We start from the raw sequence: 27,984 nt of genomic DNA on the forward strand, positions 1-27,984 counted from the left end.
AGAAGGAAGAAATAAATCATTTTCAAATATTTTAAAGATATATATATAAAAAATTAAGATTTTTTCACTTTTTATTTTTTCAGTTTTGAATGAAATTTGATTAAGAATGATTCTTTTGGGTTGAAATCATCTAAATAAATTCTTATCTCAAATTTTTAATTGATATTTTCATGTATTTTAGTTGAAAATTGAAAATGATTGAATTTTATCAGTGTCGATTTTACTACATTTTATTTAAAAAGTGGTGAATTGACAATAAATAATGTTGAGTTCGACAATATAAATTGTGAACTCGATACTATAAATAAAAAAATAAAATCGTCAATAAATAAAAAGCGATGAGTTCGTCGATAATGAGGGATCATTAAGAAATAAAAAATTTACTAAATGCCCTATCAAACTACCACAATACCTAAGGATTATTTGGATATAAATCCCTCCACCAGGATTCTTTAAATAATTTATCTTAAAAAAATATTTTTTTTCCCCAAAATTTACCATTTTCAACCTATTTATTTTCTTACTATTCACTTGGGACCACGAACTCTGAACCGAATAACACATAGTTTAAGCTACAATTCAGTGGAACCATCGAATCCGTCAATGAGGAGTCTTAGTCAATTATGACGGTAACCAACACGACGTCCAAATTTTGATAAAGTCGTCCCCTCTAAGTGACTATTGGCCCATGAGAATGATTGAAGAGTTACATCTTTTTAATACAGAAGAAATGGGTAATACTACGTTTATCGAGAAAGTCCAGTTCGCTCAAAAATTGTAACACGTGGCATGTTCAAAGAGGTCAACTACGTGTACAGGAGTTTCTCTGCCACAAATTCACTGAAATTGGTACACCTGAGTTGCATCGTAGAAAAAACAAGGGTAGAGCTATAAATTTTCAAGATTGACGCCAAAATTATTTTTGGCTTACCTCTTGACCTAGACCTAGCATGCATCGGATTAAATGACGGATTCCGGCAATTCTCGACAGTTTTCCGGTGAAAAATCGATAAGATCTGAAGCTATGGAGCAAAATTTGGGTTCCATCGATGGATTCGGGAGCGATTTCCGGCAGATACCTCTCGCGAACGACGATCCTCGAGTTCCTCTGTTCAATCTCTCTCTACTTAACCAGAAAATGGATTCTCTTCAACAATTTCTCTCCGAATCGATCGATCGAAACACTTTACTTGGAAAAGAGCAGATGGATTTGGTTTCAACCGAGATCACTTCTGCTATTCACCAGATTATCGTAAATGGAGCAGCTCTGATCGCCTGCACTCAACCGCAGATCGTTGGATCTCAAATCCGAAAAGATACAGTTGTGATGAACGAAAAGAGTGTAGATCAAGAAGATCTGAAAGCTTTGACTCGATCTATGGTCACTGGAGATGAAACAGTGCCGGATTTGATTGGTTCGAGTGATCGAACGATCTGCCAATTCGATGGAAAAGCTCCTACAGCTTTAAAATCTGTGGAATCAGTAGATCTAACAGTTCAGATGAGTCAATCGACAGATCTACTAGGTTGCGAGTTGAGTCTGCCAGAGTTTAATACTTCGATGAGTTATTTGAATTTCGACAAGTTGAAAGGAGGAGGAGATCCAAAATATGAGTTGAACTTGAAGGATGAAATCGATGATGAAGGATGTGAAATAGTTGAACTTGATGCAGTAGAATTACTTGCAGAACACATCCACTTTTGTGAAATCTGCGGGAAAGGATTCAAGCGAGATGCGAATCTTCGGATGCATATGCGTGCACATGGGAATCAATTCAAGACTCCTGAGGCTTTAGCGAAGCCGGAAAAATGTGTTGAATCAAGCCGACGAACACGGTTTTCTTGTCCGTTCGTTGGCTGCAACAGGAACAAATCTCACAAGAAATTTCGGCCATTAAAGTCAGTGATTTGCGTGAAGAATCACTTCAAGAGGAGTCATTGTCCGAAGATGTTCTCTTGTAATCGCTGTAACAAGAAGAGCTTCTCTGTTGTGGCTGATTTGAAGAGTCATCTCAAACATTGCGGCGAGTCGAAATGGAGGTGCTCGTGTGGTACGACTTTCTCGAGGAAAGATAAACTCTTTGGTCATATGGCTCTGTTCGAGGGCCATATGCCGGCATTTTCAGAACTGGACGAGAAATCTACGGGGTCAGTAATCATGGAAGAAGAAGTAGAAACACAAATGGAAGGAGAGTCTGGAACGAATGATTTGGATCAGGGATTCTTTGATCGTTTACTTGAAGGCTTCGACGCAATGGATGATGATTGTTTGAAGGATGTATTGGGATCTCCTGGATTGAGTACTGGAATGAAGGGGTTGTATTAGTTTTAATATTAAGGTAAATTTCCCCACTTTTAACTCTGTTGTCGTGTTGTATACATTCTTTCCTTTAGATGTTGATGGTAATAATTGTTTCTGATCTTGGATTGCAATAAAAACTAGTTTTTGGCTCCAGCCTTGTGTTGCTTGACATTGTAAATTTATCAATTTGTATAGAGTTCATGTTTTTGTTTGCGTAATTATAAAAGCATCCCCACGAATTAATAAGGGCAACCCACATCATAGTCGAATTGTTTTGTCTTATAGGGGTTAAAAGTTTCAGAATGAGATGATTTTTGGTGAAGATGATCTCTATGATGAGAAGATCATCCTCACCAAAAACCAGCCCATTCCAAAACTTCTAACCCCATCAAAACAAGTTCAAGAACCGTAGATCTTCCATTTTTGGAGATCATCCTCACCAAAATCAGCTCATTCCGAAACTTTTAACCCGTATTAAGATAAAACAATTTGGCTATGGTATTATTATTTCGTGGGGTGCTTTTATAATTACTCTTTTTGTTTTCATAGATTGTAGATATTATAGTTTATATAGAGACCAAAGGATGAATACTACCATGAGATATTGAAGATAATCACAAGAAAATAAATGTCATATTATACCACTTCATCCTACCATTACACTAGTGTGAGAACTACAAGACCCAACCCATCCTCTGTTTTATAATCATGGAATTTCAAATTAAACATTTCAAGGCCTATTCAAAATTCTATTCAACAGGCTTTTAGTGTAGATTGATATGGTTTAGAACATATAGGAGAGGACTGTGACTAGTGTGAGACCTAAGAGGATAATGAGTTTTCAGGTACAATTGATTTACATTAGGGAAATGGATTAGGTCCATAAAGTAAGGAAAGAAGGCAGGACCAGAATACAAGACTATTTTACGGTATCAGTTTCTCTTACACTATTTTGGCCTACTTATTTATGGTTCCGTGTGGTTAGGGCCATAGTTTACTCCTCTGTTAGTTGGGCCATACCCTGCTCTTTTTCTAGGTCCCATTTATAGTTTTGTATGGGAAGGTCCTTCACTCTTTTCTTTTCAGCCTACGCATGATGGGACATGGTTTCCTCTCCTCAAAGCCCGAAACCTTATTGACAGAAAATCTCACTTTTTCTATCATGTATGTATGTGTGTACGCTCCTACTTTCTGACTTCATTGGTGACTCAAAAATATAGGAATGGTGGTATTTCGTTGCCTGGATTCCTTCCTTTTCTAAAGTGGGGTTCTTCTTTCATTCAGCAATCCATAACAGAAGCGGCAACTGTTTTTTCGTACTTTGACTCATAACACGGTAGAGAAGCCAGCCCTAGAAGCAAAAGAAGAGTGCTTAACCAAATGAGAAGTCAGTGGGAACTCTAGAAAGCTGTTTAATAAGTCCAATGCTTTTGATAAGTAAAACCAAGACATAATACATTGAGTGCAATGACAACTAGGGAAGAAAATTTTGGTTTCCATGCACCTAAAGATCTAGGCTATGAAGTATTTGTTAGGAAAATCGTGTCTAAAGTTTCAGATTTAACAATTAAACAGAGCACAATCAAAAAGAAATAATCTGTTGTGTAACTTTCACTAGATTCAGTATGAATGAACTCAATAATACCTTATCCGAAGCAATCCAGTTGAATATCTTGCAATCTGAAAAATTGATTAAGAGAGGATAAAGTACTTATGGTGTTTGAGCGAAAAGTTGAGGCACAAGCTAGACTCGTTGTCCTAAAGGTGAGTATCTCCCCCTCTATCAAATCAGTAGTTGCTGTAGGCCCTTAAGTGAACACCTCCTAGGATTCAACAACCTGATTTTCTTAGACCAGCGCTGTCAAAGAAAACCCTAACGAACTCTTTTGATAGATTTTCTATCCTCCAGTTGAAGGAAAAATTGAAGAGAATAGGGATGAAAAAGCTAAGACTCGTGTAGAGTTGATTGAGAGTGATGAAGAAAGATAATTTTTCCTTTTAATTTCAGAAAAAAATCTTCAATCTTTGGAAGCTCTGGACCTTCTTCCTTTTATAAGACTAAAACCATTAAAACAAAGGCTTACCTATAGGAACATGTGTGGTAACGTCCACACACGATTCTCTTAAAGAGTAATGCTTATGACTGTTACTTAACGTTACCAAACCAGGGGCAACTTGGTAAAATAATTAACATGAGGTGAAAGGTCTTTAAGCACCAGGATACTAAAGGAATATTATAAAAGATTGAACTTTTGAGTAAAAGCAAATTAATTTCCATTCAAATGAAGTTATATGCCACCAAGAAAATCACATATAACTCAACACTATGGCCATGTCGACCTTTGTCCTTCGTATCCTCCTGCTTGGTAGAGTCAACTTGTATCAGTGTGGTATGTATGTACCAAATGAACTCAAACGCTCAAGTTAGATCAAGCTATGAAATCAAAAGATAAAGCAAGTGCAAGTCTTCTTTACTCACTTAGTTTTGGCCTTACCCCCCTAACTATTGACTCCTATTTATGGTCTTCGTGGTTGGAAACCTACATTGTATGTTTCCATTAATATTCTTATTGGTTACATTATATTAATCTTCTAGGCAATCCCTGACTATTTGAGATACTATGTAAATTTAATATTCTTGGAGTGAATTTGTGATTCCCAGAGTGGGAGGTTATCTCGTTCTATTTCTATATTTTGACTTCTATCTTATTATTATTATTTTGACAAGTAATTCATCTTCTATATTGGGTAAGTAGTATTTTCTTCTTGAACAAGGGATCGTCATTATTATCCCTGGAAATGTTTTGTCAGACCTATCAAGGTTAGATGGATTGTATTATGCAACATATGTTGGTATTTGGGTGGATGCTAATTTTTCCCCATGCAACACCTATGGAGAGAAAACAGCCAACAAAAATTGATGGTTAAGAAATAGTTTGAAGCTATTGTTTTCGATATCTTTATTCTAATTTTACACAAGGATAGAAAGACTGATGTCGATATTTTTTATTTAATTTGAGCTAAATGGCTAAAGTGAATATGTGCTTTTGAATGTTATGTGACCGGTGCATTCCAATCAAATCAAAAAGAAAATTTTATATAATGAAATATAAATATTTGATTGCACATGGAAAATGGGTGGAATTACATTTTTAGTAGAAAATCACATTTTTTATGTGCTTAATTGGTTTTTTTTTTCCATAGAAAATGGATTTCCACCCTCATCTAAAAATCCAGTCAAATTTTATTTTCCCACCTTGCCAATGGGAAAATGAAATTCACTTCCAAATAAATCCTACTCTGCTTGGAAAATGGGTGGAAATTTCATTGTTAAGTAGAAAATCACATTTTTCATGTGTTGATTGTTTTTTTCCTTGGAAAATGGATCTCCACCCTCATCTAAAAATTCAGTTAAATTTCATTTTCCCACCTTGTCCATGGGAAAATGGAATTCACTTCCAAATAAACCCTATTCTTCTTTTTCTTCTCCTTATTTGCCTTCAACACCACCATCGACTGACACCTCTCTCTCTCACCTACACCTCTTCTAAATTCTTATTCCTGGTATTTTCCCAATTCAATCGAACGCTAATTTTTTTTCTTCCACCCTACTTATTTTTCACGATCATTTTCCTATGAATTTCAAATTATATAGAAAATGAATTCTATGCAATCAAACAAATCTTAAGAAAACATCAATCGAGATTGTTTGATCATGTGCACCAAAGGCGGATTACAATCCCAATAGAAGGAATACCTAAGGTGAAGGTTCTAAAAGAGCGAGAGGAAGACTCCGTAAAACATGGATTAAGGTAGTGAGAGCATATGACTTCACTTGCAATCACACGTAACATGGTTTTACACAGAATTAAAAGATGGAAAAGGAGTCATTCACCCGACCCCAAAATTTTGGGATAAGTCTTTTGAGGATGAAATATTTTCTACATTCTTTTGATGAAATCTTAAGTTTGACTTTTTTTCTTTTATGATAGGCAAACAAATATATTATTAAAAAGGAGGTCAAGATAACCAATCACAAACACAAAGAAAGACAAAAGCAACCAAAGAAATAAAAGGAGGCAAAAATCGAAAGAAAGAAAAAACTACAAAGAATACAAAAAGTCCTACTTAAAGACAAACTCCTCAAAGACCCCCCTTTAAAAGCTACATCCAACTTGCAATAATAGTAAAGAAATCCCAACACCATCAAAATCATCTCGTTTGAAATTACTCTTCGAACCCAAGAAAATTCTCCTATTTCTCTCCTTCCTAATGTTCCAAGCAAATAGTAAAAGGAATTAAAGCCCAAAGAATCATTTTCCTACCATTAAATACGTGAAGACTAAAGCTTCAAAAAATAGAAATCAAAGAACAAGGAAAAATCCACTAAAAATTGAACATAAAAAATGGGACCACAATTTGGAAGCAAAAGGACAATGAAACAAGTGATCAACAATCTCCCCATTAGCCCGGCACAAGCAACAACATTAGGAGTAATGAAACCCCTAGAAATGAGATGGTGTAAAGTCACTAACTAATTTGAGACTACTAGCCAAGGGAAGAATGGAATTTTAGAAGGAACCCTTGAAGTCCAAACTGTTTTAAAGGGAAAAGAAACTAAAACTTGAGGTTCTAGGGTGGTCCGGAAAGATCTCACTGGAAATCTTTTGTCTTTGTCGGAACTCCATTCCCAAGAGTCGTTCCTGAAGGTTCCATGCATTGAAGGTCCAAAATCAAATATAGGCCAACTAACTCTTAAATTTTCCAATTGTTAAGAGCCCTTCTCAGAACTAGGTTTGAAGAGGTACTGCTACCAAAGAGATTCAGGAAAGCCAGATCCTTTTTAGAGGAAAGCTCATAGATTGAAGGAAATTGTAGGGATAAAACTGCCTCACTACACCACCTGTCTTCCCAAAATCGAATGTTATTCCCCACCTATTCTAAAAATGATCGACTCTGAAAATCTCCATACCCTTTTGTGATACCTTTCCACACTCCACAACCATACGAAGACTTCACTTGTCCACTCTGCCACCCTATCATTTTCTCACCAAATTTAGGTTTAATTACTTTCCTCCACAAACTATTCTTCCCCTACCCCCAAAAATGCCATAGCTACTTACCAAGTAGCGCGTTATTTGACATCCTAAAGCCTTTTATACCCAATTCTTTCTTAGGGAACACCCCACTTTCCAATTGACGAAATGATATTTCCTCTTCCCCATCGTGGCATTTCCCACTCAATACTGACTCTACTGTTCATGACGTACCCAAGTTTGAAATAGAACTTCTTGTAGTTCAGGCCCGCATTTCCTTGAGTGTGTATATTTGCAATTTTCTCTTCAGTGACTCAAAGGGACCATATCAAACGTTTTGCTCAATATCTTTTCTCCTATTTTTAGATGAGGAACCTCAATGTTCTTCATCTAGCATAAAGTACTGTATTTCATGCTTGTCTGATTGCACATCTGGTTATCACAGATTTACAATATAGCCCTTCTGAGTAATTTGTATCGTCACCAATTTCTTGTATCAATGGTAGAAGCCAATACCATTTTTGAGGTACTAATATTGTTACTTGATATTCTACCCCTATAGACAGTTTGTCTCAGTAACAGTGATGCATCTCAAACCACCCTGCATCCTAGTCTTTCCATCTTAGGTGTCTCAATAGTGTTCCCAACCGAATGGAAAACCTACTTCATCCTACTATTAGTGGAAGATCGGTTTTTGTGACTGAAATAAATGAAGCAATTTACAAAAATAAATACACCAACTTTTAAGTTTTTAAATAAATGTAATTCAATCCAATCGATTTGAACCAGGGCTGGATCAATTTGATAATTTTTTTTTCTTCAAAACATTAGTTCTGTTCTTAAAACAAATTGCTTAGACCAACCCCAATTGGGCTTCAAATCTCTAAATTTAGAGATGAAGCCCCCAAACCAAACTCCAACTGAGCTTCGTTTTGAAGATTGGGTGAGATATATCATTGTTCATGGCTACAAATTTTTGAAGCCCTGGGTTCTATCACTGTTCACCTTCATCTAAATACCTACTTTATCCTTTTTTCGGTCCTTATTAATTTTAAATTATCTTCTTTCATTGTTTTAAAAATCAAACCAAGCCGATTACTCTTTAAGTTGATGTTAACTTTTATTAATTTTTTTATTCAAGTAATTGTCTCAAGATTACAAAGCATTATAACACATTCAAACAGGGCAGAACCAGGATTTTGCTCAAGTAGGGGGGGGGGGGGGGGGGCAATTAAAAGTAGAATTTATTTTTATTTTTATTAATGATACACAAAAATTTATTGATAAAAAGAACAAGTTCTTAAAGTAAATAAAGAGAAGGAGGAAAAGAAAACAAAGCAATCACTCCCTGGTTACATTTTTAGAGGGGGGGTGGGTAATGGTGATGAAATTTTTTATCTGTAATATTTGTCGCAATAACTCATTAATCTACAGATATTGAAAATTCTTGTTAGGCAAGTGCCCTCACTGTAAATCCTCCCCTGCATTCAAACAACTTCAACAATCGTTTAAAATTAAGAGTAGACTCATATACAATCCCAAATCTAACAAATAGCAATTAAAAATAAATAAATAAATAAAAACCAATAATAATAACAGAGAGAGACTTTTTATTGACACCGCAACTTTTACTTATTCTCAGCCAAAAAATTATGCCTTTTATTTTAATAGGACTGTAATAAGTAAACGTTGGGTTGCCAATAGCAGCTCTCTTTTCTTTTTTATATTATTTTAATTTTTTTTTTATATGAGTGAATAACGTTTTACATACATGAATAGTAATTTAAAGCACCCTGGTTGGTACTTGGTACTGCTCTTACAAAGTTATGAGTCTTCATTTCTAATGTGCAATCTTACGTAATCAATTACGTCATAGTCCGATGTCATCATACATCAGCATTATTCTTGAGAGAGAGAGAGAGAATCAAATCAAATAAAGGCATCAGGATATAATCACGGGTTCAATGATTAAAATAACTTATTCAAAGATTTTTAAGTGAAACCATTCAAGAGAGAGAGATCGAATCAAATGAAGGCAGTAAGAGTTCACGGGTTCAATGATTTAAGTTTTCAACGATTTTCAAGAGACCTTTTGATTCAATCTGTTTGAATTCAAATCTTTTCTTTCTCCATAAATACCTTCATATGTCATGTGTAGTCTCTCCCTTCTTATACAATAAAAACATATAATTTTGATAACACTTGGTCTATATTCGACCGTATTGAATATGCTGATTTCGATGGAAGCACTAGCCATGGCCGGCGCCGATTATCTAAAATCGGGCATCGATGTTGAAGATTGGGAGCATCAAGACTTTGATCCACCCCCACCCTATTTACTAGCTGATGATGATCAAATCACCGTAAGCTGTTCATTAAAAGTGGGTCCAGATAGTAGAATTATCGACAGGGTAGAGAAGACACCCCAAGGGGATACTTAAGGCTACATGCAACAATGTTCAGGACATCAACAAGAAATCTACTAAGAAACTCTCATGGAATAGTTCCTCTCTCTCTCTCTCTCTCACCCACTTACCTGTGTTTATATTTGGGTTAGAGGTTCAATTCATTTTAATCTAACAACATTCCCTTAAATTGTATAGTATTAGGTTAAGTTACTGAGTAATCCAGAGATTTGTATTGCATTTGGGGTTGTTTGCCACTTTGGCCTACTTTGTATTTTTCAGTTTTCAATTTTTGGTGCACTTTGAATTACTTTATGTCCAATTGTCCAAGAGTTAGATAAAGATGTTATTTGGCACTCCTCATTTTTTGTTTGGGCCACATAATACTCTTTTTAGGGTCCATTAATTCTTTAATCTTTGACTCGCCCTTTGACGGTAGGGCTATTAATGGATCAGATCAAACCCAAAATCTGTTTCCTCCCGATATGATAACTTCGAATTTGAATAAAGGATTTGAATTCCAATAATGTTCCCATTTGATAACTTGTTCAATCGATTTTGGATCAACCCTAGAAGCACATACCTATTGCTTTACCTAAGATCTAAAACAGAGGAGAGATTAACTGATTAAATTGAATTTTTCCAAAAATTCAGAAAATTTCTTCAAATAAGAGATTAGCCGATTAACTTGATGAATTAATCAATGATTTATCAATTAATCGTGAAATATGATAATATTTTAATCTTTATCTTCAAAATTTTATTTCTTCAACATTCGACCATCAAAATCTAAGTAGAATTTGTAGGGAGATTGAAGATGATGGGTTTTAGTAAGAAACACGAAAAACATCGTTTGTGCAATTCCTGAAATTTTACCCCTTTTGTTAATGAAATTTAGTCTTCATTGAATGACTAGCGAATTCAAACTTTTGTCACTATGATCTATCCAAACCCATCCAATTGTTTTGTGATCTCATTTGAATTCTAATAGAGTGATTCTATTGCCACACCAACTTTTGCTAATGCCACCCCAAGCTCTCTTTTAATATTGAGATCCATAAAAAGAAATAAAAAAACAATCTGAAGTGGATTGGATCCAATTCTTATTTATTCAGTTTTGGGTACAATCCAATGATCATCACATTGGTCCCAAATCATCTACAGTCCAATTTGAACCTAATCCACTGACAGACCTAAATGTACCTAATGAACAAAATTAGTCTAGTTGTTATTTCTTTCTCTTGAATTTAAGTATTTTTACTCCCTGCGGAGGGCTTTATAAACATGAGTGAGATAGAGTCGAAACCTAGAAAAAAGTGGTCAAATTCAATGGCTAGAATATTCAAAAGTGATTTTTTATTTGCACATCTAATATGGAGAAGGCCAAATAAAAGTAACAGATTTATTTTGATATACAAATAATAGGAATAGGTTGGATAGACGGAGGGACCATGTACGGTCCACATTTGGGCCTTGTGGACTATTCTATTGGTCCAAATGATAACTCAGCCCTTTTGTTTGTGGCCTAGATTGGGATTGAAAAAAAAAAATCCAAAAAATAGTATTATTCAAAGTCAGATCTTTAGTTTATAAATCAACAGCCATTGAACTCTTAGATTTAAAATTTAAATTCAACGGTGAAAACATCTATTTTTCTCAATTCTTTTTTTTTTTTTTAGGGGGGGGGAGGAGTCCATAAAATTCCAGGCTCTATATACACATGGCACCTGATGGTGTATTTGGGCGATACATTGATATGTGATCCATAGAAATAGATGGTCCTTCGGTCCATATAACCCCAACTCAAAATAATGTAATTATTTTACTTGCTTATATATCTTTAACATATATTTTTTTTTAGAAAGAAGATTCTTATCATACATCATTTTTTAAGTAGAAGATCATCAACAATATGCCTTTTAGGTATGTAACCTCAATTCAAAATGCGGTCTAGCATTTCGATAATTCACGTAAATAATAATGGAAAACCTACTTCATCCTACTAGCTACTAGGTTAAGAACCTAAACCAATACTCTAAAAGGACTAGACCTGTTGGAATGCATTTAACTTAAGCCCCTAACCACTTAGGCACGTAACATACTAGTAATACATAATCTAAGATTCAACCCATCTGTGAAGGCACACCCTCACTTACCTGGTGTGTGTGATGTATGATAAGGTCCCAATTATTCGATTTTGGGACCGTAATTGAATTAAGATTACCATTGCATAAATGTTAGTTCCTTTAAATAATTGCAAAATTATTTTATTTATCCAAATTAATAAAGCTAATGATATATTAGTGTTAATTGTAGTGCACGTGGAAGCCAACAAATCGCGAAACAAATACGGTTACAATACACGAGCCGAAAGGAAGCATCCAGAAAAACCTCGAAGGATTTGGGCGCCACGTCACCGCGCCGCGGCTAGGCATGACCGCGCCGCGGTCATCTCGAGGAATTTGCCCTCGAGATTTTCACAAAAGCTTCTAGAAGCTTCGGTGGTTGTAACTGAATGGGTAGTTTGAAGCGAATCATCCGAAAAGTTAACCCGATTGCCCGAATACGAACATTATAAATTTGAGGGTTGATTTTAGAGAATGGTCCTTCTCCTTGCTCTCTTCTTCTCTAAGTTTTGATTTCTCCTCTTTGTAATTCTCTGCAATTTTCCTTTGAGTGAGATCTTGAGTGTAGTGAGAACATCAAGAGGAACCACTCATTGTTTATGTAATTGTTGGAAGAGCTATAAAAGGAGAATTTCGGATCGATCATCGTCTTCATCTTCTTCACCCATATTCTTTGCTTTTTATTAATTGTTGCAATTATGAATCTTGCAATGAGTGGCTAGAATCTCCTTAGAGAGTTCAATAATGCCAGAGCAAGTCCATCCATTTAATGTAGTTTCAAATTCATTATTCTTGCTTATCTTGTTAAATATTCTGTAAATTCTTCTTTGATTAGATCCCTTAGCTTATATTTCTGATTCAACTTTGATAGTCATTACTTAGATAAGTTCAAGAATGGCTATGCTCTGTGAAGAATCAGAATATAGATTAAGCAATCTCAATCAGATTAGGATTTACATGAATAACTTCTAGTTATTTTCGTTGATTAAACGGCTCCACTTTCCGATCCATGAGCAATGACTTGCTACATGGATTGAGTTAGATTCAGAATTAATCTGCATTGTGGATGGTTTGCAAAGGCTACATTGAACTCTCTAATCCTTCTCTCTTAGAATTTCAATCTTTATTTTCTGTTTAGATTTCAATTTAGTTTCTACTACAACTTTGTTTTGTTTTTAAAACTAATCTGTTTTCCAATTCTGTTTTGGCATTTTTATCCGAATGAATCCGTGAATCCTCATTGTCCCTGTGGAATGAATTCGACTTACCCAAAGTCTTAGTTCAAATCTTTATCTTTGCATCTTTATTGCAAGCTTTACAACCGATCAATGTATAGGCGTTGCACCCATTTAGGGTTGAAGCCGGGATTTTCTTGTAGTGGGGGAAAATTATGATTAGTTGTATAATTGAAGAACTTGAAGATGAATGGTTTTAAGGAAAAATTCATAACTTTTTTGTTAGAAGTCGAAGAAAAAGATACTTAGGTCATTTTCAATTAATATATGAGAAGGCCTGGTCAAGAGGCAATGGCATCAACAAAAAATTGAAGGGAGGGGGTGGGAAATTAGAGGGAGGTGAGGGTGTGGGGGCAAATGGGGAGAGAGGTGAGGGAGTGGGGACAAATGGGGTATGTAATTAATTGAAAATGTAAGGGTGTCTCAAAGTTCTATGGACACAATTGCCCCCACCAGTTCTGCCGCTGCACCCATCCTCTGTTTTAAGAGATGGGATTTCAAATTAGAGATTTATTGCTTATTTTCTAATCAACAAGTTTGAAACTTCTTGACCGGTTCTAGTAAAAAGGCCCTCGTTGAAACCCCTGTTTTTAAAACAAATTGCTTAGAGCATTTTCAATCCGACTTTAATTCTCTACATTAGAGATGAAGCCCTTGAACCAAATTCCAACTGGACTTCATTTTAAAGACTGGGTGCACTATATCACTGTTCATGGCTGAATGTATAGAGCCCCACAAATTTTTGAAGCCCTGGGCTCTATCACTGTTCACCTTTTTTTTAAATACTTATTGTATTCAATATTTTTTCTTCATAAAAGTCTTTTTTTTTTTTTTCCTTTATTTTTTTATGTAATATATTTTAAATATCATTTTCGTCCCTTATTAATTATAAATTCTTCTCATTCCTTGTTTTAAAAATCAAACCATATCGATTACTTTTTGAAGTTTATGCTAATTATTATTATTATTATTTTGTTCTATTAATTATCTCGATATTAAAAAAAACATTATAACATATTCAAACAACTTCAACAATCATTTAAGGCACCCTACATCATGGCCGATTTTTTTTTTTCTTATATGGGTTAAAAGTTAGGAATTAGCTGATTTTTTACGAGGAGATCATCCTCACCAAAAATCAACCCATTCCTAAAATTATAACGCTATCAAATGTGATTTACAAAAAAATAATGAACGATTTACGATTCTTCAACTTGTTTGAATGGGATTAGAAGTTTCAGAATGGGCTGATTTTTGGTGAGGATGATCTCCTAACCATAGAGACTCTCCCCATCAAAAAGCAGCTCATTTTTAAACTTTTTAACTTGTATAAGACAAGAATATATTGGCTGGGTGCCCTTGCTAATAATTGAGGTGCCTTTTAACATTATCCTTACGTCATAGTTTGATGTCATCATGCTATTACGTCTTCATTATTAATGAGAGAGAGAATCAAATAAAGACATCACGAGTTATTCAAAGATTTTTAATTGAAACCGTTCAAGAGAGATTGAATCAAATGAAGGCAGTAGGAGATCACGGGTTCAATGATTTAAGTAAGATTTTCAAGAGACTTGTTTGATTCAATCTGACTGAAATGGAGAAACCTGTGATCTTTCAACGGAGAAAACAATCAAATCAAAATTTTCTTTCTCTATAAATACCTTCACATGTCATGTGGAGTCTGTCCCTTCTCATACAATAATTTTTATAACACTTGGTCTATATTCTACTGTGTCGATTATGCTAATTTCAATGGAGGCACTAGCCATGGTGGGCATCAATTATCTAAAATCAGGTATCGATCCTGAAGAATGGGAGCATCAAGACTTTGATCCACCCCCACCCTATTTACTAGCTGATGATGATGATCGAATTAAGGTACGTTGTTCTCTAAAAGTGGGTGCAGATAGAAGAATCATCGACAGAGTGGAGAAGATACCCAAGGGAACACTTAAGGCCAGATGCAACAATGGTGAGGACGTCAACAAGAAGCCTACTAAGAAACTCTCATAGAATAGTTCCTCTCTCTCACTTGTGTTTATATTTGAGTTAGAATTAGTTTTAATCTAATAACATTCCCTAATATTGTATAGTATTAGGTTAAATTAGTGAGTAATCCAGAAAGTGGTATTGCATTTGGGATTGTTTGCTACTTTGGCCTACTTTATATTTTTCACTTTTCAATTTTTGACCCACATTGATAAGCTTTATATCCAATACTCCAAGAGTTTGATAAGATGTTATAATACTCCACATTTTTTTGTTTTGGCCACATAATACGCTCTTTAGGGTTTGCTAATTCTTTAATGTTTGACCCACCCTTGATGTTAAGGCTATTAATGAATTAGATCAAATTCAAAACTGTTCCATCCCGATATGATAATTTCAAATTTGCATAAAAGTGATTTTCGGACTAAGTTTTTTCACTCGATCTATACTCGACTGATGTGGCAAGGGCATAGAACCATAGATCATTTTCTTCGGGATACACAATAAAAAAGATCTATGATTTTGTGCCCTTGCCACGTCAACCGTATACAGACCGAGTGAAAAAAACCTAGACTGAAAATAATCAGCCTTTGAATAAAGGATTTGGATTCCAATAAGGTTCCTATTTGATAGTCTATTGGATGGATTTTGGATCAACCATGTCTCCTTCATGCTATGTTGGATGGAATCACCAACCTATTGCTTTCCATAAGATCTAAAACAGAGGAGAGATTGTAGTATTGAAGTGTACATACTTTAATCTAATAGACAAAATATAAAAAGTTAAAAAAAAAAAAAAAAATGGGGTATAAATGTAAGACTATTTGGACATCCTCGAGCCAAATTTTATAAGGTCTGGATCTTATGAAATGTAAGAAGGAATGCAAATTACATTATATATTTTCTTATTTTCTTTAAATAAGAGATTAACCGATGAATTGATGAATTAATCAATGATTTATCAAATAATAATGGAATATGATAATGTTTTAATCTTTCTCTTCGAAATTTTATTTTCTTCAACCTTCAAATCTCAAAATCTAGGTAGAATTTGTAAGGAGATTGAAGATGATGGGTTTTGAACCCCTAGGGGTTGATTCAATGTCAATTTCAGATCGATAAAGGTGGCAATTTTGGACCAATAAGTGGTTAATGCCCGTAGATCATTAGTTCGATACCTAATACGAGCACTATTTCCTCAGGGGCCACCCGCAAGGACGCACCCTCACTTACTTGGTGTCTATGATGTGTGGGCGTTAAATGTGCCTCGAGACTAGTCCTTGGACAGGACCATGGTCTATGGACTGAGCAAAGTCCAGTATGGGCGGACTAGCGAATTTGAACTTTGTTACTATGATTTTATCCAAACCCATCCAATTGTTTTGAGATCTCGTTTGAATTCTAATGGAGAGATTATATTGCCACACCAACATTTGCTAATGCCACCCAATTCATATGTAAATCACCACACTTATTTTGGGTTGGTGTTAGTAAAAGTTGGTGTGACAATGGAAGCTCTCTCTAATATTGATACCCATAAAATTTATATATATATCAAACTGAAGAGGATTGGATCCAATTATAGTTTTGGGTCCAATCCAATCATTATCAGATTGGTTCTAAATCATCTACAATCCAATTTTTACCTAATCCAATGGCAGGCCTAAATCGACCTAATGAAAAAAATTAGTCTAGTTGGTTATTTCTTTTTATTGAAATTAAGTATTTTTTTGTGGAAGGCTTATAAATAGGAAAAATTACTTAATTATCCCTACGAAAGGTTTTCTTTCTAATTAATCCTTGACTTTTAGGGGTTAGCTAAATAAACCATTTAGTAAATCCCTATTTTCTAATCAATCCCTGACTCTAGACATTTCTTAAAATTGAAATGTCAAAACTGTCCAAATCGTTCAAATTCAGCATTTTTGTAAAAAAAAAAAATTGGATTTCTACCATTCCGATTAAGTTTTGGAGACTCCATTCCGATGAAAAAGATTTGAGAAGGAAGAAATTAAAAACTACTTTCAAGAGTTTTTAACTAAAATACATGAAAAGATCGATTTCAAACTTGACATAACAACTTGTGTAAATGATTTCAAATCAAAAGAATCATTTTTAATTGATTTTCATCAAAAAAACAAAGCAAACTAAATGGAAGACCCTAACTTCATTTTTTATTATAAATTATCAAAATAGATAAAAAAAATAAAAAAATAAATATATCTAAATATACAAAATAATTAGTATATTATTTTCATTCATTATTTATGATAAAAATCATTAGAAATAATCAAAATTGCCATTGAAAAACCTAAGTATATGAAGAAGACGAAAAATATTATAACCAGAGATGAGGTTGAGGGACCATTAAGAAAAAAACTCTTACCAAATGGACTATTTAGCTACACTAAAAGCCACTGATTAATTAGAAAGAAAACCTTCCACTAGAGACCATTGAGTAATTTCCCCTTTAATTTAGGTCCTTAACCATTTAGTCACCTAACATACCATTAATACATAATGTAAGATTCAACCCATCCTCTATTTATAGAGATGGGATTTCAAATTAGAGATTTCACTTCTTATTTTCTAATCAACAAGATTGAACCTCCTTAATCGGTTCTAGTAAAAAGACACCCATTGAAACCCCTTGTTTGGATAGTAAAAGATAAATAAAGATAATTTACAAGAATAAATAAACAAACATTTATATTTTTAAATTTAAGTAAATAAAATTTGATCCAACCGAATTGAATCACGTTTGGATAATGCAACTTGAAAATTTTGTTGTCAAACCATTGGTTCAGTTTTTATAACAAATTGCTTATGAAGTTATGAGTCTTTATTTCAGATGCATCGTCTGATTACATTGCTCATCAATTACATCATAGTTGATTTCATCATCATTACGTCAGATTGTACATGAACAGCGAGAGTGAGTGTGAAACATAGGCAGTTGGAGAACACGGCTTCAATGATTTAAATAAGTTAATTAAAGATTTTCAAGAGAAGGTGAAGAAATCCGTGATCCTTCAAAGGGAGAAAAAAAATAAAATCAAATATGTTATTTCTCTATAAATACCACGTGGAGTCTCTACTTTCTCACAAAATTAAACATATATATAATTTTGATAACACTTGGTCGATATTCAATTGTGTTGATCATGTTGATCTCAATTGAAGCACTAGCCATGGCGGGTGCCGATTGTCTCAAATCGGGCATTGATCTTGAAGAGTGGGCGCATCAAGACTTTGATCCGCCCCCTCCCCATTTACTAGCTGAAGAAGATTATGATGATCGCCTAATTGTTGTACGTTGTCATCTGAAAGTGGGTCCAGATAGAAAAATTATTGAGAAGGTAGAAAAGATATCCATGGGGACACTTAAGGCCACTTGCAACTATGGTGAGAACAACAACAAGAAGAAGAAGTCTACTGAGAAATTGTCTTAGAACTCTCTCTCTCTCTCTCTCTCTCTCTCTCTCTCTGTATGTTTATATTTGGGTAAATTCCCTCGAATTGTATAATATTAGGTTAACTTACAGAATATTAATCCAGAGAGTGGTATTGCATTTGGGGTTGTTTGCCACTTTGGCCTACTTCGTATTTTTCACTTTTCAATGTTGGACCCACAATGAAAAACTTTATATCTCATGCTTCAAGAGTTAGGCTGTGTTTGGTAATACTTCTGAAGGATGAAGTTTGGATTTGTATTTTATTTTCTGATTCAAAACTTATGGATTTCAATTTTGAAGTTTAGAATCTGAAACGAAACAAACGAGATTAAAGCTTAAGAAAGTTGAATTTGGAAGGTGGACTACCTCCATTCAGAAGTGTTTCCAAACACACACTTAGATAAAAGAGAAAATTATTAAAAGAATAATTATTTATTAAAAAATAAAAGATTTTTAACATTTAAAAAAAAAATTTAATAACCATGAAGATGTTTATGAAAGCATCCAGTTGCATTGGATGTTTTAAGAAAAAATATTTAAATACCAAAAATGTCCTTCACACATGTCCAACCAATCACTAGAATTAGATGTTTAAAAAAAACAAAGTAAAATCCTGAAAATATTTCATAGATATCCCAACCATGTACTAGAAGTCATGAGCGAAGCCGATATTTTCTTGTAGTGGGGGCAAACTATAGTTGCTCGATAAAGTCAAAGAACATAAAGATGAGTGATTTTTAGACGAAATTCATGGGGTTTTTTGTTAGAGGTTGTAGAAAATGACATTTAAGTCATTTCTTATTAATTTATAAGAGAAGACCTAAGTCAAAGGGCATGTCATCACTGGGTGTGGAATTGCCAAATATTAACGAAATAGAAGGATTCTAAGAAGCTCAAAAACTTGAGTGGGGTGGGGGCAAATTCAAAACATATCAATATCAAATTCTCAAAAGGAAAATATCATTGTTTAAAAAAAAAAAAATTTGTGGGGGTGTGGAATTTTTTTAAAAACTTTGTGGGGGGTGGGGGGTTGCAAAATCCCAAAAATACTCACATACTTACCCCAACTATGCATTAGAGAAAAAATCGAGAGATTAAGATCACCAAAATTGAGCAAGTGAGGAAGAAGACCCTTAATTCTTCTATTTATTTGTGAAAAAATGACAATTTGAATTGAAAACAGGTTGTTGGACAACCTGTCTTCATAAAAGAGTTGTTAGCAACTGTTGAACATGAATTTTTAAAATTTGGTATTTCATCTCGTCTCGTCCAGGTTCGAAATCGAGTTGTCTCGGACGATTTTTCTGATATGTTTGAGACGTCTCGTGAGTCAAATAAAAAAAAATGAACGTGAGTCATAAATCTCGGTCAAAAAATGATTTTGTGAGTTAGTCTCGTTCAACTCTGATACCGAGTTAACTCGGGTGAACATCTCAGTCTCGAACGAGTTCAAAAACCATGGCGTCAAGGGCATGTTTTGGACTTGATGGACAACTCGTTCTCCTAAAAAGAGGCGTTAGTGACTATTGGAAATGAACATTTACATTTTGTAAATAAAAATTGAAAACATATTGTTTAGGAGAATGCTTTGGGAGGGGTAAAATTGAAAGCATGTCCTTGAACCAGATGTTTTGTGAAAACATTTAATTCAAAGAAATATTTTGGGAGAAGGTAAAATTGAAAATAAAATAAAATAAAATTGAAAAGTGTCGTTGAACCGGATGTTTTGTTAAAACAATGTTGTTCATGGGAATGTTTTACGAAAATAGATCATTCAAGAGCATGTTTTGTGAAGGGAAAACTTCGCAACCTCAAACCAAGTGGTTAAACAGCTGGTTTGTTACATTGTTTAAAAATAAAAATAAAAATTATTTTTTAATAAGTAATAAATAATAACTTATTTTTTTTAAAAATAATTTTCCATATTTAAAATGATATTAGGCATCCCACATTTTATTTTAATTTAGCCCACATAATACACTCTTTTAGGGTTCACTAATTCTTTAACGTCAGATCCACCTCTTGATGGTGATCAAACCCAAAATCTGTCCCACTCTGATCTGATAACTTCAAATCTGAATCAAGGATTTAGATTCCAATAAGATTCCTATTTGGCAACCTAGTTGATCAATTTTGGATCAATCACTTCCCTTTCACAAATCGTAGGGCCTTTCTAGAGAAAACACACATCATCCTAACACTAAACATGAATCAAACCTAGGCCTCGTCTCGTCTGATTACAAAACGGGCCTTATAATATTATCCATACCCAGTCAATGATGGGTTGATCCTGGACTAAGCCTGGCCTTTGACAGCCATAAATGGGCCTAATAACATTATCCAAACTCAGTCCATGATGGTCGATCCTGGACAAAACACGGCCATCGACAGCCATAATTTCTGAAGATTGGAATTTAGGCCAATTAAAGAAGAGAGCATCTATTGCCACACCAACTTTTGATAACACCATCCCAAGATGTATGCTAATTCTTTGGTGATTTAGACATGAATTTGGGTGGCATTAGCAAAAGTTGTTGTGACAATAGAATCTCTCTAAAAGTATCCATCCAATAATTAGAAATCTCCAATCAAACTAATTTTTTATGGGTAGATTCACAAAAGGATTCAAGAATGCCAAAAAAATATGTATCACATGGCATTTGTAAACATGCACATGGTCTTTGCATATTTTGAGTTTTGACAGATTGATGACATTAATGGCACACTAGACAATATCCCAAAGTAGATACCAAAATTGCAAATAGATCCTTATACCATTAAAATTCGAAGTAGCAATTAGGTCACATAAACCTAAGTTGTGGAGAGATTTTTTTGCTTACGCACATGTATTTCAGTGGTCATTACAACTCATTAGACACAAAGGCATCCAACCATGACGAATCTTAGAAGAACTCTTGTATGGAATTTAAAAGTCCCAAGAGACATGAATTACAAACATGGGTTGGCTAAACATTTGGATGGTTCAAATTAACTCTCACATGGCCATTACTTTCATAGACTATGACACCTAAATGTCTGATATCTTCTTTGGTTGCATTAAGTAAAAGAAATCCAGATTTAATAATCAAGTTCAGGGAGTTGGGTCCATACTCCATATTTAATAATCAAGTTCGGATTCAACAATTATTCTGCGAGGACTAATTAGATTAATTTTGCTCAATTTGATAAAAAAATAAAAAAATAAAAAAATAGAGTAGAGAGGTCTTAAAAATCTGTGATATTTTAAAAAATTCACCAATTTTTTTGAAAAATCAATGATTTAAGCAGTGATTTATTAGGTGGGTTTCGTCTTTTTACTATGGTTGGACATGCATTGTGTGATCCACAAATGTCCTAATTAATTGATGGCTTATTGGTTAATCATCCAATATGAAAACATTTTTACCTTTCATCCTCAATTTAATTTCTTCAACATTCAAATCCCAAGAACAAGACGTCGACTCATGAGTTGGCTCAACTCGACAAATAAAAATTAATCAATTATGTAAAAAGTTTAAAATTTTTTAATATTATAAACAAATACTAATTTTTTATTTTTTTGTTCTTCACAGGAAAAATTAATGTAACCCTCTAAGTCAGTAGATTTTTTAGTCAAACTCGGTGTAGTTTCAAGCCGATTGGGCCAAATTATGGGTAGACTCCATTATTTCCTCTAGTAGCTATAAATACATTTCTGCCCAAATCTCTTTAGAGATAGAAAAATCACTTTTGAGAAAATAAATATTCTATTTTTTAACCTTAAGCAAGCTTAATTAATTAGTGGATGTCGATCGAAGCTCTGGCGATGGCGGGTGCCAATTACATCGATTGTTGTATCGATATTGAAGAATTGGAACACAGAGACGTACAGCTCCCACCATTACATCTTATTGTTGAAGAAAATCCAAAGGAGAAGAAGAAAAAAAAGAAAGATGTAGCCTTGATGAAGGCAAAGATACAAGCTTGGGCTAAAGATTTTGGTACTATTAATAATAATGTTGTTTTTGGTTCTAATTCTTAGAGATTTAATGTGGGAATATAGTTTTAAGTAAGTCTAGCAATCTATAAGAGATTATTAGTCATAAATGTCTGTTTGGTTCTTCTTTTCTTTTGAGTTTTAGGATTTTATAATCAAATCTTGCTTGGTATGAAGTTTATAGTAGAGTATTAGATTTGGGTCATGAGATTGTTTTTATTTAGGATTGCTCTTACTCACACACACACACACACACATATATATTTATATGATCTATTTTTTGTTTCAATCTAATTATCAATTGAATTCTTTCTTCAAGTTGGATTAAAGGGTCTTAATGTTTGATTTTGAACATAATTAAAATTGGACAGAACTAGTAATCTAATCAGTTTTTAAAGCATGGTTTTCAATTTCAATTTTTTATGAATTATACCGAGATGACTAGGTAAGACGATTCAATTATATGAGACGAGATATATATCATATTTTTTCCAGTTCTCTGAACTAGGAAGACAAATTAGCAAAAAAGAAGAATACCCACTAATTCGACAAGGAAGATAACCCAATAACTTGATGATGGTGTGTCGTCTCGTTCACGAATGATACTGAGATGATTGGGGCCAGTCATCTAATTTTTGAAACAATGCCATTAAATAATTCTTGTTGTAGTACTCGTCATAAGTTTTTCGAATTGGTATTGTAGTGGTTGTTTTGGTTTATTACAGGGAAGTTATGCCCGTTTGAAGCTAAGGTAAATGTTTAGCCTTTCGGCCCATTAGAAAGCAATCGAATCGAGCACATAGAGTTAATATCGGATGCAAATCTTGGAGTCAATACTCATGGACTTTATCAATACCCAAGAAAAAAAAGAGAGATGACAATGTGGATGATGACATGATGTCAATTTACACTTATTAATAAGTAATCTTGCCCCGAGATAACATTACAAAAAAAATGGCTTCTTGTAAATATCAAAAATATCAGACGATGACAATTGAGGTTCCTGCACACCACCATACAAATCCAATTTATGATCATCATCAAATCAGGAAAAATAATACTAATCAACATGGAAAGAACCAATAGTGAAGAAAATTATCTATTTTTAGATTTGTTGGCTTTTTTTTATGATCAATCCCTATAGAGGTGGTGGATTCGATCCTTGCTTTCGATTAGTATTGGGTTCAATCCCAACACATCAAGAACAATAAGGGAAAAAAAAAAAACTGCTATACTCTTGAAGAAGATAAATGGCTAACATACCTGGGATAAGCCCATGCCGAATGCTTTTCTTATGAGGGATGTAATTGGACCATTCAAACGTAGTCCCGCATTAGCCTCACGGATTTTAACTCGCATGGCATTGAGTAGGCTACCATATGTCAATCCAGGTGCGCTTTGCGCAGCTTGAATGAAGCTGTAGGTCATGGCACCAGTCATAGTTGTACCTGAGAGAGCCTGCATTTTTTAAGAAAATAATTAATTAACAATGCCAATATAATAGCAATCAAGACCATGGTTTTAAAACTTGTTTTGACGCCTCATCTCATCTGCGAATGAGACTGAGTCATCTCAGACGAGTTTTCCGATATGTTTGAGACGTCTCGTTCAACAACGAGAAAAATGAACATGGGTTTTAAATCTCGTCCAATACATGACTTGTCTGTCCTTCCCATTGCTTGGTAATTCTGAGACGACTCGGGAGATACAACTCGATTTCAGACGAGTTTTGAAACCATGTAAGAAATAAACATATTAATATTGATACACTAATATCCTAAAAAAATATTAATATTGATAATTTTAGTCTTTCGGGTAATATAAATTTAATTAGTTGTACCTTGAAGAGTATATCATTCAAAGGATATAGATATTGACGAAGATGTTGCCTATGAAATTACAGTTGGATGGTTAAAGTGGAGATGCTCTTTTAGAGTGATATTGTAGCATAAGCATACTGATCAAATTAAAAGAAAAATTTTATATAACCATGGTAAGACCAAATATGCTTTATGGAATTGAATGTCGGGCAGTTATAAACATGTGAGCTTGTTGAGATGGATGAGTGGATCGAATGGGAAAGATAAAATTAAGAACACACGTAACAAAAATTTTTTTAATAATAATACAATTAACTAGTTCCACTAAACAATAAACTAGAGAAAGTCTACTGAGATGAATACTTTTTTTTTTCTTCTGATATCTTGGGTGTCCCCACCCTTCGGGTGGGACTAATCTCGCGGTCACAGGTACCGCCCCCTCGGAAAGTCCTACGTGCAACAGGACCCTGGAGGCTGGCCCCAAGAAATTCATAGCTTCGTGGGGTTTCAACTTTTGACCTACTCTTCCTGAGGAATTTATCAAGGCTCGGCTTGCCACTAGGCCAACCCCTTGGAGTTGTCTACTGAGATGATCTGGACATGTTCAAACTCTTAACTGCGTAAATCTTGCTGATGTTCAATATATACTTTTATGAAGTTCTATAAATTTTGTTTTTTCACATAGTGATCCGCTATTATGTTGAAGGGGATATAGCATTACTTAGAACATTCATATATAAGTTTTGGAATCAATGGGTCAAGATTTTAAGATCTTGAGCATTGACCACAACGATGTCCTCACTAACCCGACCCATGTACCACTGGGTATGTGTTGCTTCGTTTTTCATCAATTAAATGATCGTTGAAAGACTCTCAACATGTATCAATACATATCAGGAAAAGCCATTAAAATTGGTACTACTTACTGTGGTGTCTGCAGAGGTCTGATGATCATCACAAGCACTAAAACAGAGGGCCAATCCACCATTTGTACCTTTATTAGAACTTGATGGAGGGCATTGATTCTCCCATGAGTAATGTCCACTCCTGAACAAACTAATCTATAGTTTATATATGGAACTCATAACACAATTTATTATCAAATCGGAATAATGAATATATATATATATATATATATATATATAAAATTAAAAAAACTAACTGGTTCATCCTGCATAAGAAGGGAAGATCAAGAACCGTTCCACTGTGACAAGCATCGATGATGGCATGAAGCGTAGTCCCTCGAGGGAGAGGCCTAACAATGGTGGCATTAATCTCATCATCAAGGATTACCCCATGAGTCTCGTAATCAAGAGGACAGAGGGTCTCATCATATCCATCGATCTCTTCCCCATTAAAGTTACGTTGTTGTGAGCCGTGTCCAGAGTAATGGAACACCAATGAGTCCCCAGATTGGCAATCGCAGACGAGCCATTGTAATGCCCTTTGAATGTTCTGTTTCGTCGGGATCTTGTATTGGTCCATTGAGTCTTCTGCTTTTGGTTGTTGCACCAAAGCAGATGTGTGAAATAGAATGTGAATTCAGATATTTGTTCTTTGTTTAAGAGAATACATCCAAAAGAGATTAGAAATCGGATCTCCATATCACAAAATTAGCATAAACTTCATTAAAAATATATATATATATATATATATATATATATATATATATATATATATATATATATATATATATATATATATATATATATATATGATTTTTTGAGTTGATCTATGGTTCATCTTCATAAAATTTGTCATCCTCTTCTCTGAAATTCATTCAATTAGATTATTATAGATGTAAGGGTTAAAAACTGCATGTAATTGCTAATGTATGTGTTGGTAAAAGCCAAAACAATTTCCCCCCATGTACTACACTATGTAGTTATTGATACACACACACCCCCTTTATGTGTCTATGTAGTCATAAAACACAATGGAATGACACATATAAGCTAAGCAAGCACCCCCCTTAATCCACATTTTGCAATGTGTCCCTTAATCCAAGGGTCAAATTAACGACTTAGTCGTTGCTGCCTGGTCTTCAAAAAATGGTTCTTGTTGTTGTTGTTGCCCCACTTTAAAAAAAAATAAAATAAATTATATCGTTCCACATTAGGAGGGACATCAATAGTCCATTTGCCACATCGAGATTCCTATTCTTTACATAGTTAGAACAGAGATACGACCAAGACCCCTGCCCCCCTATCTAGAAGGCATCTTGAGCACTAAATACACATGCATGAGAACTGTAGATTGAATATGTATACCTAGAATCAAAGTTGAAAGGGATCATATTCAATCCCTAAGATCATTTGAAGTATCATGCACAATTCTAAATTGATTGAGATTTTGAACCAAAATTACTTTTTTTCAAAAATGAACTTAAATCATCAAAGTGGAATCTACAGACAACTTGCCAACACAGAAACTAAGATAAGTAAAAATGTCCAGATGACCATCGCATAACAAAATTAATTGAATGGTTATAATCATCTGATCTAGTTGATTTTTATTGCAAGACATTTCATGCTCCAAATCATAACTCAGGGACGATTGTGCATTTCTAATGGACAATAAGTAACCCAAGTATGGAATTGTTCGCAGAGAATAACTCAAGAATAAATTATTATTCACAGAGAATTCCATAAGACCTGTTACGATTACTAAGAGAATACATAATACCTGTTAGAATAAGTATGGAATTGTTCGGAAAACCAAATTTCTCTACCAGAAAAAATCTCATGCAGTTAACATCGTTAATGCTACCCTTAAGCTCGTACCTTCGTGACCTGTTAATACATAGTGTGAGTGCAACTTATTATACTAAGGTCTAATCTTATATGTCATAGTAAAATGTATATTAATACTTAGTTTTAAAACTCAAAAACTTGACTCGACTTAAATGTCAATTTAGTCGATGATCTGCTAGGTCGCTTGGATCTAATTGTCAAGTCACACCCAAATTCAATCGAGTCGACTTGATGAGTTATTAAGAAATATATGATTGATACAAAGATCATGTCCATTTAGTTTTAAAACTTGACTCCATTCAAATGTCCAATGAGTCGATGATCGGCTAATTGGCATGATTCTTTTTCCGAGTCACCCCAAAATCCAATCGAGTCGACTAGGAAAAATTCTAAGTCGACTCAACAAGTTATACAAAAAAAATATTGATTGATATTACCTATAAGAAATTCCACATAGAACTGCCCTCTTTCTTCCATGCACCGAAGGAAACGCAAGGGATCGAGGCATAGAAGGATAAACATATTGACCATAAGGAGATGAAGGTTGAACAGAGGGTGGGTAGTTATTCATGGAAGTAGTAATAGAATCTATTTTATTAGACATATTGTTTATCAACCCTTTGACCCATCCAGCCGCTTGTCGAACCGGTTCTTCGACCCGATCCAACGTGTGGAGGGGTCGAACCGGTGTGATGGCTTGACACGACGAACATCGCATGGCTTTGGCCTCCGGTGGAACGAGTAATTTTATATTGCACCCACTGCATTTTTCTGTTCTACCAGCCATTTAAGTCTATCTCTAATTGTACAGAAGCAAAAAAATTGTTAAGTCTTATACAAAACTAGAGGATGGGGGCATGAAAAAGAAAAGGATGAAATAGAAT

The 27,984-nt window shown here is 34.3% G+C and overlaps 2 protein-coding genes across 3 annotated transcripts; one reads left to right on the forward strand and one right to left on the reverse strand.

Moving 5' to 3' along the window:
- Positions 1 to 831: 831 nt before the first annotated feature.
- On the forward strand, positions 832 to 2,455 carry LOC147403962 (protein SENSITIVE TO PROTON RHIZOTOXICITY 2-like). Its single transcript, XM_086439768.1, has one exon. It carries the CDS (start codon positions 965 to 967, stop codon positions 2,324 to 2,326), a length of 1,362 nt encoding a protein of 453 aa, XP_086295894.1. The 5' UTR covers positions 832 to 964; the 3' UTR covers positions 2,327 to 2,455.
- Positions 2,456 to 23,286: 20,831 nt separating this feature from the next.
- Positions 23,287 to 27,926, reverse strand: LOC147403963 (metacaspase-1-like). Of its 2 annotated transcripts, none has more exons than XM_086439769.1 (6): positions 27,538 to 27,926; positions 27,033 to 27,139; positions 25,510 to 25,840; positions 25,274 to 25,403; positions 23,791 to 23,985; positions 23,287 to 23,530 (listed from the first exon to the last, which is right to left on the reverse strand). In XM_086439769.1, the coding sequence occupies exons 1-6, from the start codon at positions 27,885 to 27,887 to the stop codon at positions 23,471 to 23,473; spliced, it is 1,173 nt and encodes a 390-aa protein (XP_086295895.1). In that variant the 5' UTR covers positions 27,888 to 27,926; the 3' UTR covers positions 23,287 to 23,470. The 2 variants fall into 2 exon arrangements, with proteins under 2 accessions (XP_086295895.1, XP_086295896.1); XM_086439770.1 differs by having other exon boundaries at positions 23,291 to 23,530; positions 25,274 to 25,394; positions 27,538 to 27,923.
- Between the last annotated feature and the right edge of the window lie 58 nt (positions 27,927 to 27,984).

Source organism: Akebia trifoliata, chromosome 4, assembly GCF_017979445.1.
Source record: "Akebia trifoliata isolate Shusen 1 chromosome 4, ASM1797944v1, whole genome shotgun sequence".
Lineage (NCBI taxonomy): Eukaryota > Viridiplantae > Streptophyta > Magnoliopsida > Ranunculales > Lardizabalaceae > Akebia > Akebia trifoliata.

Bases quoted from the DNA above. Each gene is read 5' to 3' on its own strand.
- LOC147403962 (XM_086439768.1), top strand. From the start codon at position 965: ATGACGGATTCCGGCAATTCTCGACAGTTTTCCGGTGAAAAATCGATA.
- LOC147403963 (XM_086439769.1), bottom strand. From the start codon at position 27,887: ATGGCTGGTAGAACAGAAAAATGCAGTGGGTGCAATATAAAATTACTC. The intron at 25,404-25,509 runs GTTAGTTTTTTT...ACTATAGATTAG, and splicing joins TTCTTATGCAGGATGAACCA to TTTGTTCAGGAGTGGACATT. The intron at 23,531-23,790 runs GTATGTTAGCCA...GGTGGTGTGCAG, and splicing joins TCGGCATGGGCTTATCCCAG to GAACCTCAATTGTCATCGTC.